The following is a 13,984-nucleotide window of genomic DNA, read 5'->3' on the forward strand; positions in this document are numbered from 1 at the left end:
ACTGCATGGCTAAACGACGTAATGCTATAAAGTTTTGGGAGTGTTCACCTTGCCTTCCTACTGCGCAGAATCCGTTACATCTCATTACCGTTTGAATTCATCTTAAAATTGCACGCATTTCATTCCAATTTTAAAACAACCAAATAAAGGTTAAACGTTTTTATAGTAATAATAACTATTGTTCATGATTTATATATTATACTGTCCTAGTTTAATCCGAAACTAATTGATGTTTTCCCACCGCTATTCCAACAAGCCCCACCCACTGTGTGAGGAATAGAATGATATGAGCGATTCTACGTGTATTTTTTATTAAATATATAATTTAAAAAAATGACATATTTTAGTGATTTTAAAAGTACAACGATGCAAACAAAAAGTTACACAAAATGTAAGACTTTTAAAACGGCTGGTTAATTAAAAAAAATTAAGTTAACTGATGCCTTCAAAAGCAGTGTAAGGGTACAATAATAATAATAATAATAATAACAACATTTTCTTTATGTGCCTTTACAGACCAATAAAAATGAGTTTGAATTAATCTCAAAATTGCATGCATTGCATTCCATTCCAATTTTAAAACAACCTAATAAAGGTTAAATGTTTTATACAGTAATAATAACTACTGTTCATGAATCCGAAACTGTTTTCCCACCGCTATTCCAACAAGCCCCACCCACTATGTGAGGAATAGCACTGTATGACATGAGTGATTATACATGTATTTTTTATTAAATATATAATTTTAAAAAATGATATATTTTAGTGATTTTAAAAGTACAACGATGCAAACAAAAAGTTATACAAAATGTAAGAGGCTTTTTAAACGGCTGGTTAATTAAAAAACTGAAAATCAAGTTAACTGATGCCTTCAAAAGCAGTGTAAGGGTACAATAACAACAATAATAATAATAATAATAATAATAATAATATTTTCTTTATGTGCCTTTACAGACCAATAAAAATTAGTTTGAATTAATCTCAAAACTGCATGCATGTCATTCCAATTTTAAAACAACCTAATAAAGGTTAAACGTTTTTATAGTAATTTTGTTGTTATTATTATTATTATTATTATTATTATTATTGTACCCTTACACCGCTTTTGAAGGCATCAGTTAACTTGATTTTCTGTTTTTTAATTAGCCAGCCGTTTAAAAAGCCTAACTTACTTTTGTATAACTTTTTGTTTGTTTTACTTTTAAAATCACCAAAATGTCATTTTTTAAAATTATATATTTAATAAAAAAAGTTTCAACAAGCCCCACCCACTGTGTGAGGAATAGCACTGTATGACATGAGTGATTATACGTGTATTTTTATTTTATTTAATAAATATATAATTTTAAGAAATGACATATTTTAGTGATTTTAAAAGCAAAACGATGCAAACAAAAAGTTACACAAAATGTAAGAAAGGCTTTATAACGGCTGGCTAATTAAAAAACTGAAAATCAAGTTAACTGATGCCTTCAAAAGCAGTGTAAGGGTACAATAATAATAATAATAATATTTTCTTCATGTGCCTTTCACTATATTGAAGGACACTGTACAACCACACATAAAACAGCACAGTAAATAATCAATCTAAATAAATAATAAAATGACAAATAAATAAAAAATTTGTTTCATTTAATCTCAAAATTGCACGCGTCATTCCATTCCAATTTTAAAACAACCAAATAAAGGTTAAATGTTTTATACTGTACAGTAATAATAAATATTGTTTATGATTTATATATTATACTGTCCTAGTTTAATCCAAAACTAATTGATGTTTTCCCACCGCTATTCCAACAAGCTCCACCCACTGTGTGAGGAATAGCACTGTATGACATGAGTGATTATACATGTATATATACTGTAAATTTTTAATTAAATTCTGTATATAATTTATTATATAAATTCTGTAATAACTTGTATTCACTACTTCATCCATAGGGTTTGCAGTAATTACATGTTTAACATCTACAGCATTTAGCCAAAAAATTAGAACATGGGCAGATTAATGGGTTAAAGTATCTGAGAAACAGTAAGTGGTGCTTACAGGCAGCCATGGCAAGTACCCACGGACAGTGGTCTGAGGAGGGACAAGCAACAAACTGCAGCAGTGCAACAGGTTGTTGTGCAGACAAGATTTGAGAGGAGCCAAAGGACATAAACTCTATAGTAGTGACTTGTATGGACCAACAGAAGGGCTACTGTAGCTTCAACTGCTGGTGATTTTAATACTGGTGATGAGGTGTCACAAAACACAATGCATCTATTTATTTTACTATATATTTTATATCTTTATATTTAAATATTTAATATTATACATTGAAAGGACAAAACAACCGAAGTATAAAATCATACAGTTGGCAAGGTTTGAACACCACTAGCCAAATGACATGTTTTGGTGATTTTAAAAGTAAGAAGATGCAAACAAACTCTGCAACAAACCTTTAAAAAGTAATCCAAAAAGCAGACTTTTTAAACAGCTGGTTAGTTAAAGAACTAAAAATCAAGCTAACTGATGCCTACAAAAGCAGGGTAAGGGTATAATAATAATATTAATAATAATAATAATAATACATTTTTATGTGCCTTTCACTATATTCAAGGACACTGTACAATCACAGACATAAAACAGCACAGTAAATAATCAATGTAAAAAAATAAAATGACAGACCAATAAAAAATTAAAAAATATAAATAATAAAAATACAACATGTAAACAATTTAAAATTATCTATCAGGAAAAGTTGTTTTTTGAGTCTGTAAAAGGACATTGACGAGCATGCCTGAAAGTGCAGTGGTAAAGAGTTCCAGAGTTCAGGCCTTGCAACACTAAAAGCTCTAACACCAAATGTACATAATCTGGAGCAAGGGACGGAAAGCAGATTGGAATCAGAAAACCGAAGAGAGCCTGAAGTGTCTTGTTGCTTAGCTGACAAGTTAATGAGATAGTATTTATTTATTAGGATTTTTAACGTCATGTTTCACACACTGGTAACACGGTAGTTACTCGTTACACAAGGTTCATCAGTTCACAAGTTTAATGTCAAACACAGTCATGGACAATTTAGTGTCTCCAATTCACCTCACTTGCATGTTTTTGGACTGTGGGAGGAAACCGGAGCTCCCGGAGGAAACCCACGCAGACACGGGGAGAACATGCAAACTCCACACAGAAAGGGATCAAACCCAGGACCTTCTTGCTGTAAGGCGACAGTACTACCCACTGAGCCACCGTGCTGCCCAAGTGACAAGCCATAAAGAGATTTAAAAACCAGAAGGATTTTATACTGGATGCGGAAACAAAACAGAAGCCAGTGTAGGCATTTAATATATCATCACTTCCAGCTTGCATTTTTGTTACTGTATAAAATGTCATTAAGACACTGCAATTACAGGAAACTTGGGAGATTAAGGCCTCATGACAGGTTAAACAAAAGTGGTGGTATAATTTCATCCATCCAGATGTATTAATGCTCCAGACTTGCAATTTAATTGTTGTAATAACAATTACACGATCGAATACTACATAGATTTAAAAAACTACTTAGTCTTAATACACAATGTGAAATGCTTTACAAAACGGGTGGAAATTATAATCATTCTCTGGGCGTGCCCCTAATGTCTCGAAGCGCGGTTTGATGACGTAAAAGAGACGCGCCTTGAGCGACTGCTCCACGAGGATTTCTGATTACAATAGTATAAAGCTCGATCACTAATAAGATCAAGCTCAATGACTATTTGGCTTAGTTAACTATTATGTTTGCCTAAATTTAACACTTTTTAAAATTAGAAATGTCAACATTCGCGTCTCTTGGTCTGTCCGATTGGCTGATCGACCAGTGTAAACAACTGGGAATCTCCAGACCGACTCCGGTGCAGGAAAACTGCGTGCCAGCTATATTGGAAGGTATAAGATGCATTTCTGTTTATTACACGGTGTGTTATGGATGTATAGCAGCTGGTCTCACTGTCTGATCAAGCTGTGATTGTGCCTGTGCTGTCTGATTGTGCCTGTGCTGTCTGAGCCTGTGCTGTCTGATTGTGCTGTCTGATTGTGCTGTCAGTTCGCACAAATGATCATACAAAAACACAGATTTACATTCACGGCATTCAAAGCGACTTGCAGTACTGTAACAGTATACAGTCTAAGCAACTGAGGGTTAAAGGCCTTGCTCAAGGGCCCAACAGCAGCAACCTGACAGTGGTGGGGCTCGAACCAGCGACCTTCTGATTACTAGTCCAGTACTTTAACAATTAAGGGTTAAGGGCTTTGCTCAGGGGGCTCAGGTAACTTGGTGGTGGTAAGGCTTGAACCGGCAACCTTCTGATTACTAGTCCAGTGCCTTCACCACTGAGCAAATTGAAGTTAATATAATAAGACTCAGACTACCACAAAACAGAATCTCAGTGCACCTTGGCAATTACATATAAAGTCAATCTGGCAGCTACTGGATGGATAACACAGAATTTTTGTTAGGTTATAGCCTTTTATTACCCCTCTCTGTAGACCATTACTGAACCCACATAGAGCTTTTCCTTTTGCCAAAATCAAGGTCAGCTGCCACAGACCATGGTGTGATATTTTTACTTAATTTAATCGTGTCTAAAAGCACCTGCACATTATTTTTCTTTAAACATTTATTTTCTTTGATCACCGTCTGCATAATAATGGAAAATGCTTCAAATCCTTTTTTTTATTTTAAATATTATCGATATTCCGTAATTACCTTTCCATATTGTAGAAATCATACAGCTGGTTGTGTACATATATTAGATTAATAGAAATTAGATCAATGAACTAAATAGATATTTATTGGTAAGGTTTTGTGTTTGCCGGGACATGCACTGATCTGTCGTCTTTCTTGTCACATGCTCTGAATAAAGGACGAGACTGCATGGGTTGTGCGAAAACTGGAAGTGGAAAAACTGCAGCGTTTGTGTTGCCGGTGCTGCAGAAGCTGTCTGAAGATCCGTATGGCATCTTCTGCTTGGTCTTATCACCCACAAGGTTATTTTAACATTTTCAAGTTTAATTCACCCAACTCACAGTTAACACTAATAAAAACTGTTATGTGTTGGTATTGTATGTATGTGGTTTTTTTTACTTGTTAATATATGAAATACACATAGTATACACATTGATACTCACATACATGTTGTCTTCTGTCCTCAGAGAACTGGCTTACCAGATAGCTGAGCAGTTCAGAGTGCTGGGAAAACCTATGGGTCTGAAAGACTGTATCGTCGTTGGAGGAATGGGTATGGCTAAATTATACTTGAACACAAAATGTTTGTTTTTTTCCAAAACTGAATAAAGGTCATGAATCTTGTTGCTGGGTTTAATTTAAACCTGTTGAAAATGTTAAAAGACTATCTGAAAATTTTAGAAGAAGAAAACATGAATAAATATGTTATGTATTATGCTAAAAGCATGACCTGGTATGATTTGGGACAAAATAGGAAGTGCACATGTAGATACATCAATCTGGGGCGGTATGGTGGCTAAGTGGGTAGAACTGTCACCTCACAGCAAGAAGGACCTGGGCTCCATCACCAGGTGGGGCGGTCTGGGTCCTTTCTGTGTGGAGTTTGCATGTTCTCCCGGTTTCATCCCACAGTCCAAAGACATGCAAGTGAGGTGAATTGGAGATGCTAAATGGTCCATGACTGTGTTTGATATAACCTTGTGGACTGATGAATCTTGTGTAATGAGTAACTACCGTTCCTGTCATGAATGTAACCAAAAGTGTAAAACATGACATTAAAATCCTAATAAACAAACAAATATCATTCTGGTCTTTACATCCACTGATAATTTTATAAGTTACACCTACCATACAGATAAACCTTGTGGGTATACATCTAATGACTGTAGCCCACTCTTTAGATGTTTGCTCTCATTACAAGGTCATGCCTGGCTCAGGTTGCAATAAGAGACCACCAGTGCTGGTCTTTGTTTCATATTTTACAACTGCTTTATGTAGATTATGTTTCAGGGGTCCATCTTTTCCAGAATCACTGGATAACAACATTGTTAACCCCCCCCCCCCACACACACACACACACACAATTTTATATTATATGTGTGTGTATGTGTGTACATACATAATGTCTGTATGTAGATGCCTGACCGACTGATAGCACCGCTATGGATTCAAACCCTGGATCCCAGCTGTAGTGGGCTAGCTTGATTGCTCTGTTCTTTGCTGTTTTCTTCTATTCCTTTTGAATCAGTTGGTAAAGTAGGCTGCTTTTGTTTTGTTCTCTTTTCGCAAAAGACATGGTCACTCAGGGTTTGGAGCTGGCCAAAAAGCCCCACGTTGTTGTGGCCACGCCGGGGAGATTAGCGGATCATATCCGAAGCTCGGACACGCTTACCATGAAGAGACTCAAATTTTTAGTAAGATGATATACATCACACACACACACACACACAATTCAATCTTTAAACATTTAGCATCTATATGGTATGTTTTCTAACAAAACTAAATGCAGATATATGTTTTTTATTTGTTTTTTCAGATTTTGGATGAGGCAGATCGATTGCTGGAACAGGGCTGTACAGATTTTACCAAGGACCTGGAGGTCATTCTTAGCATCGTGCCAGCAAAACGACAGACGCTGCTTTTCAGTGCCACCCTGACAGACACGCTGGAGGAGCTCAAAAGCATTGCTTTGAACAAACCGTTCTTTTGGGAGCACAAGTCTGAGTACGAAATGTTATACATTAGTTTTAAGTCTGTACCAACATGTGATGCCACTAATCACTTCTTTTCACCTACCAGCACTGGATTCTTACAGAGGGCTTTAACATGTCTGGAAAAACAAGCTACTGTATACTGACTGTTTACTTCTGTCTTTCATATTGCCGCCTAAACCGGACAGTAGAATTCGCCAACAGTTTATTAGACTTCTGTGCCATTCCAGTGCCCATTATGGATGTTTTAAATACATAATTCTTTCCATTAGTGTGACTGAGTCGGATGTTTAGGACAGGTCTAGATTGAGACTAATGATCTGCCGTGGCGACTCCTAAAAGAGTTGTGCCAGGTACTACCAGAAAACACTGGGCAGGGTGCCCCCCATCCCCAAAACAACATAGCTAATCGAGTATCTGTACCCTCCTGGCTGTAGCATCTCAGCGGTGGTGGGCTTGTGTAATAAATATTATTCTAAGTATTTTATTTTACTTTCATGAAGCGCATATTTGTGGTCAGGGTTGTGGCGGGCACTACCAGAAAACACTGGGCGCAAGGCAGGAACATCCTGGACACGCCAACTCCCCAACTCTGTGCAGACAGCATCAATCAGCCAGCAGAGGTCGTAATTGCACCAGTTAGGAGGAACCCTGGTCCAGCTTATCCCGCCCTGTGAACGACAGTCAATCGTTGTTCATGTAGCCGCCCAGCCCAGCCGGATGTCACAGCTGAGATTATTACTATTCGTAATCCCAGCTCTGGTGTGCTAGCGTATTTTTGCACTGTGCCACCTGAGCGGCTACCTGTAGTTTTGTTTAAAACATAACAATAGAAATCGGTGGAAATGCAAATTACAAGGAGACAAAATACAGTTAGTATGTAAACACCCTAATCAATGCTCTGAATAACAATAATTGCAAAAGACACGTCTTGTCATAGACTTACATACCTGCTATTGGTAGACATGTCTGCAGTGAGTGAATCTAACTTGGGGCAGTTATGCTACTACAGACGTCCTCTCGTTGACCTGGGTGAAAACTGGGTGTCATATTTATGTATTTATTTTTTAGGATTTTAACGTCATGTTTTACACTTTGGTTACATTCATGACAGAAACAGTAGTTACTCATTACACAAGATTCATCAGTTCACAAGTTTAATGTCAAACACAGTCATGGACAATTTAGTATCTCCAATTCACCTCATTTGCACGTCTTTGGACTGTGGGAGGTAACCGGAGCTCCCGAAGGAAACCCACGCAAACTCCTCACAGAAAGGACCCGGATCGCCCCACCTGGGGATCGAACCCAGGACCTTCTTGCTGTGAGGAGGCAGTGCTTGGTGTCCTGCATGCGCCAGATATATAAAATGCTGTACTACTAAATGCAGTCAACTTTCACAAATGATTCTTTTTCAGGGTGAGGACAGTGGATGAGTTGGATCAGAGATACGTTCTTACACCCGAGAAAGTCAAAGATGCGTATCTGGTGCACCTTATCCAAAAAATTCAAGATGAACATGATGACTGGGCTGTCATGATTTTTACTAATACATGCAAGTAAGTATTTTGTATTAATAATAATAATATTTATACAAATTAGTCTGTCCAATGAGTTTCCTCTTTTATACAGATTACTGTTTTGTGTTTCTGCTTAGGAACTGCCAGATGCTGACAATGATGCTTCGTGAATTCAAATTTCCCACAATCGCCTTGCATTCCATGATGAAACAGGTACACTTTTTTTTTAAAAGCATATAGACTTGGGGCGGCACGGTGGCTCGGTGGGTAGCACAGTCGCCTCGCGGCAAGAGGGTCCTGGGTTCGCCTTTACGGCTGAGCATATTCTGCCAGCACATTATTGAAATTCGTGCTTCAATATCAGTTACAGCTAGTCGTAAATCGGAAGCGGTTCTTGCTTTTGATGTAGATGAGCGCAGAAAACGTTACTTCACAGAGCCAAGTAGAGACAAAAGTACATCAATTGCTAAGTTCGGTTCCGGATACTCTGCCCCAACTGACAGAAAACTAAGGGGAGCTAACTTTTAGCTCCACGGGCAGAACGAGTCTGACTTGGCTACCGCTCTGTGGTAATGGCCAGTTTAATTAAGCCTCCGACCTGTAAGAAAAGCGAGTCACTTTTATATAAAACTGCAGCATTCATTAATAATAGTAAAAACGGAGAGATGACTGATGACTTCATACGAATCGACTCCTGACTCACTTATGGATATTGTGAACAGAGCATCTCCCACTATACACCTCTCTTAAAGACACACACCCATGTCCTGTAACAGCAGCCATCGTTTTTGTCACCGATGTAGCTTCACTGTCAGCCCCCCACAGGTTGAAAATCCCTGCTCTAGTACACCTACGCGATGGACTGGCGCCCCGTCCAGGGTGTTACTATGTGCCTTACTATGCCCCCCCCCCAGCTTTCCCATGAGTTCCCTTCATGTTTTAGAATGCCAGGAAACCCCCATCCTCCATCTCCAGGTAGATTTGGTTCCTCTAATGTTAAATTCATGGCTGTTATGTTAAATTCAAGGTTGTTGTGGGTCCGGTGCCACTTGAAAAACTCTGGCCACAGGGCATGAATACAACAGGGTGCCCATTATTGTATCCTGCATGAAAGCACCAGCCAATGATGGTAATATTTCTGCTCCTCATGTTTCTACATCATTTCCATTCTCATTCAGAGACAGCGATTTGCAAACCTGGCCAAATTCAAGTCCAATATCTTCAAGATCCTTATAGCCACAGATGTTGCTGCCAGGTATGGGAACACTAATGTCTTTAAAACCATTAGGGTCTAGTAAATTCTTCTCAGAATTTTCAGTTTTAATATGATATTTGTTTGGTCTTATTCTTGTATCTCCAAAGAGGTTTGGATATTCCTACAGTACAGGTCGTCATCAATCATAATACTCCCGGCCTGCCAAAGATATACATTCACCGAGTGGGCAGAACGGCCCGTGCAGGTACCGTCTCTCGACCCATTACCAAAAGCTACCATTCACTCTGCATTCACAGCTGTTTAATTAACTGATTATGTATTTTACTTTTAGGAAGAAACGGGGTCTCAATCACACTGGTCACCCAGTATGACATTCATTTGGTCAATGCTATAGAGGAACAAATCCGTAAGTATACAGACAACAGACAAAACGTTATTCTAAATACCTGGTTACTAGAGATGTAACGATACACTCTACCCCTGATGTGATACGATTCACAATACTGGGTTCATGATACGATTTTTTCCCAATTTTTTGAAACAAAATGAAATTGAAGACACAGTTTCCTTTTATTATTACTATTTAAAATAAAATACTGTATTTGTGCTTATCTTTTATTTATCTAAATAATAAATGCCGTTTTATTTCTGAGGTAGGTACAAACTATACAAATAATGCTTATTCTGTAAATAAAAAACTGAAATTAAAATTTAAAACAAATCCAACATTATATAAATAAATGAATAATACAAATAACGAAAGTATCCTCACATAAATAAATTTGGCTGGAAAATTCCGAACCTGGCAACCCTGTAGTGAAATCAACCAGGCAAGGTGAATAGCACCAGTGCCCTCTGCTGTTTCGAATCGTGGCACATGTGCACCGATTATTAATTGTCTTGTGGTGCATCGTTACATCCCTACTGGTTACATCAGAAACCTACAATTCTCCAGCCAGAAAGATTTTGCTAGCAATTTAGCTGGGTTAGCATTTTAGCTATACCAAACTTGTAATCTGGGAATGAATTTTGGTTTTACATGCTATTACATTAAAAATAAAAATAACCCATGTGTACACAAAGTTTCAGACATTGGGAGTTTGTTGGTTGTCTTAACACATTAATGACTATATAGGTGCTATGCAGCTGACAAGCATTTCATTCCTTCCAAGAAGTGACTAATTAAAAAACTGCTTTTGTTTATTTTAGAATCCAAGCTTAAGGAGTATCCAGTTAAAGAAAAGGAGGTGCTAAAAATTCTTACACAAGTCAACGTAACAAGACGACAGTGTGAAATCGTAAGTGAGCATTTTTTTTGTTTGTTTTTGGGAATCATATCAGTCATGGCTATTAAACGATTTGTTTTTTTGTTCCTGTAGAAACTGGAGTCAACTGATTTTGATGAGAAAAAGGAGATCAACAAAAAGAAGCAAATGATTCTTGAAGGAAAAGTAAGTACTCATTTGTAATTGGTTTACACACTTGTCATTTAAAAAAGGCAGTGTTTGTTTGTTTATTAGGATTTTATTGTCATGTTTTACACTTTTGGTGACAAGGTTCATCAGTTCACAAGGTTATATCAAACACAGTCAGTCATGGACAATTTAGTATCTCCAATTCACCTCACTTGCATGTCTTTGGACTGTGGGAGGAAACCGAAGCACTCCACACAGAAAGGACCCGGACCGCCCCACCTGGGGATCGAACCCAGGACCTTGCTGTAAGGCGACAGTGCTACCCACTTAGCCACCGTGCCGCACCCCAGCATTTATTTAATGAAGCCGTATGGCACAATGGCTCGATGGGTAGCACTGTCGCCTTACAGCGAGAAGGACCAGGGTCATTTTCGTTTGGAGTTTGCATGTTCTCCCAGTGTCTGTGTGGGTTTCCTCCCACAGTTCAAAGACATGCAAGTGAAGTGGATTAGGGATAGAAAATTGGCCGTGATAGTGTTTTAAATTGAACTAATGAATCATGTGTGATCTGGAACTACCTGCCATCATGAATTTAACAAGTATAAAACAGTATGTTAAAATCCTAATAAATGAATAAATACATTTAATAAAGCCCAAATAACACATTGAAAAGTTTAATGTCTGATATTTATTTCATTATAGTGGTTATCAGTTAGAATTGACTATATATTCACTCATTACAGAACAAAGCTGTTTGATTCTCTTTAAGTACTAAAAAAAGTTAGTTTTTCACAGCTTTTAGTACTGACTAAAGTTTAAAACTGGGCTAGCTTGTGTATTTACACTCATTTCAAAACATTTATATATATTTAAACTAGGGCTGTCAAACGATTAAATTTTTTAATCGCGATTAATCTCAGAATTTCATATAGTTAATCGCGATTAATCGCATTAAAAAAAATCTGTGTAAAGGTTATAGAAAACAAGGATTTTTAAGTGAAATGTTACAATTAAAATGGTGAACACATTTTATGCTAAATGTACTTATGTTAAAAACTGCTGGGACAAGAGAAAACTGTAAGGGAGTTTTATTCACTCACATACTAGGCAGTAATACTATCCAGCAGAGACCCTTGACTTCGTATATATGTCAGATTGTAGGTTAAAATTTCTCCATCAGCAAACATTGTAGATCAGCGGTGCTTTAGGTGGGATAAGGCGTAGTTATTGTAACAGACTTTTCTGTGGTTGTATCGTGACAATGGTTTGACGGACGTTTCTACACGAAGTGAGTGTGTTTTGACCCTTTGGGGTTTCCATAGTTCATGGACTAGCTTGCTTGGCTAACGACTCTTTTCGGTACCGTAACAGAAAAAGTAATAAAGTGTTTTGCTCCCGACAATTTGTGAATATACCGTGTATTTATTTCTTTATTAAGAAAGTGCATCACTACGACGCTCGGTTACATTTGAGAAACGCTGTCTTAATGAGATGCCGTGCACGGTCAAGTCTCTCAACATGAACTACGGATGACTCACAGAGCCAAATAGAATTTGCGTTAACGGCACTTTTTTTTAATCGCGTTAAATTGAGATCGCGTTAATGCGTTATTATCGCGTTAACTTCGACAGCCCTAATTTAAACATTTTCTTTAATCACAGGACCCAGAGTTGGAAGAGAAGAGAAAGAATGAGCTTGCCAAAATGAAAAAAGAAAAGAAGAAATTCAAGGGAAGAATACAGGAAGCCATTCAGAAGAAAAAAGGGAAAATGCAGAAGAAAAAAGCCAACCTGTCTAAAGTTCCAAGCCAGACTGTTCCAGGATCATAATGTTTCGCATTATACATTCTGTCGTGCCTCTTGTGTGTGTGTATATATAATGAATTATGTAGTATACATTATTCAAGCTGATTATTTGAAAATAAATAAGGTAAATATAAATTTGCATTTTGTCGTCACTATTATAAATAAGACTGCAACAAAATCCTTATTAATGTAAATACATTGTTATGATAGTCAAAGACCTACACTGTTTAAATAATACCTAAAAGTTCTTTTAATCATGTGCTACTCTTTATTTTTATTTTTATTCATTTATTGTCTGATTTACCACCGCATTATTTTATTCAGGGTTGGGGTGGGTACAATTCACTGGGCAAAAGGAAGGAAACACTCTAGAAAGGTCACCAGTCCATCACAGGTCAAACAAACACACACACACAGACACCTATGGCAATTTTGTATCTCCAATTAACCTGACTGCATGTCTTTGGGACTGTGGGAGAAAAACAGAGCACCCGGAAGAAACCCTCACAGACACAGGGAGAACACAACCTCCATGCAGGAATCGAACCCAGGACCTTCTTGCTGTAAGCTGGGACCGCTACCAACTGAGCCACTGTGCCACCCCAGTTGTTTTTATATGACCTTTAATTGTTGCTGCTGTAACATTGGGAACACTCACTTTCTTAACCGCTTATCCAATCAGGGTCAAGGGGGTGCTGGAGCCTATCCCAGCTTTTCAATGGGCGCAGGGCACACAGTAACACCCTGGACGGAGCGCCATTCCATCACAGGGCAGACACATACACACACACACCCATTCACCTATGGGGCGATTCAGTGTCTCCAATTAACCTGACTGCATGTTTTTGGACTGTGGGATGAAACCGGAGCTCCCGGAGGAAACCCCCACAGACATGGGGAGAACATGCAAACTCCACACCGAAAGGGCCCGAACCTCCCCGCCTGGGGATCGAACCCAGGACCTTCTTGCTGTGAGGCGACAGTGCTACCTACCGAGCCATTGTGCCACCCACATTAAAAACATGGTTAGGAAAATATGATACTATTTGTAGGCATAAAACCACAGTTTACCTCATATAACACACCCAGCACAAGCTCACAAGACCATAGGCAGGGCCACCAGTCTGTTCAAGACACACTCACACCTTGGGACAATTTAGAGTAGCCAGTCCACCTTATGCATCTTTTTAGGAGGCAAGAAAATACTCCTCAAAGTGATCAGAGGCAAGGTTTAAATTCTGCACCAGTACCAGTGTGATTAGTTTATATATATATTACATTATATTAAATAAAAAAGCAACATTTTGACTTCTTAAAGACAATGTAGTCTG

The 13,984-nt window shown here is 38.0% G+C and overlaps 1 protein-coding gene across 2 annotated transcripts; it reads left to right on the forward strand.

The window, feature by feature from the left end:
- Window positions 1-3,673: 3,673 nt before the first annotated feature.
- On the forward strand, window positions 3,674-12,788 carry ddx49 (DEAD (Asp-Glu-Ala-Asp) box polypeptide 49). 2 transcript variants are annotated; one of them, XM_063012617.1, is made up of 13 exons: window positions 3,674-3,907; window positions 4,885-5,008; window positions 5,174-5,259; window positions 6,279-6,400; window positions 6,496-6,710; window positions 8,116-8,256; window positions 8,355-8,430; window positions 9,396-9,472; window positions 9,580-9,677; window positions 9,765-9,839; window positions 10,643-10,731; window positions 10,813-10,884; window positions 12,510-12,788. In XM_063012617.1, the coding sequence occupies exons 1-13, from the start codon at window positions 3,793-3,795 to the stop codon at window positions 12,675-12,677; spliced, it is 1,458 nt and encodes a 485-aa protein (XP_062868687.1). In that variant the 5' UTR covers window positions 3,674-3,792; the 3' UTR covers window positions 12,678-12,788. The 2 variants fall into 2 exon arrangements, with proteins under 2 accessions (XP_062868687.1, XP_062868688.1); XM_063012618.1 differs by having other exon boundaries at window positions 6,523-6,710.
- The last annotated feature ends 1,196 nt before the right edge of the window (window positions 12,789-13,984 follow it).

This window comes from Trichomycterus rosablanca, chromosome 17 (assembly GCF_030014385.1).
Source record: "Trichomycterus rosablanca isolate fTriRos1 chromosome 17, fTriRos1.hap1, whole genome shotgun sequence".
NCBI classification, from domain to species: Eukaryota; Metazoa; Chordata; class Actinopteri; order Siluriformes; family Trichomycteridae; genus Trichomycterus; species Trichomycterus rosablanca.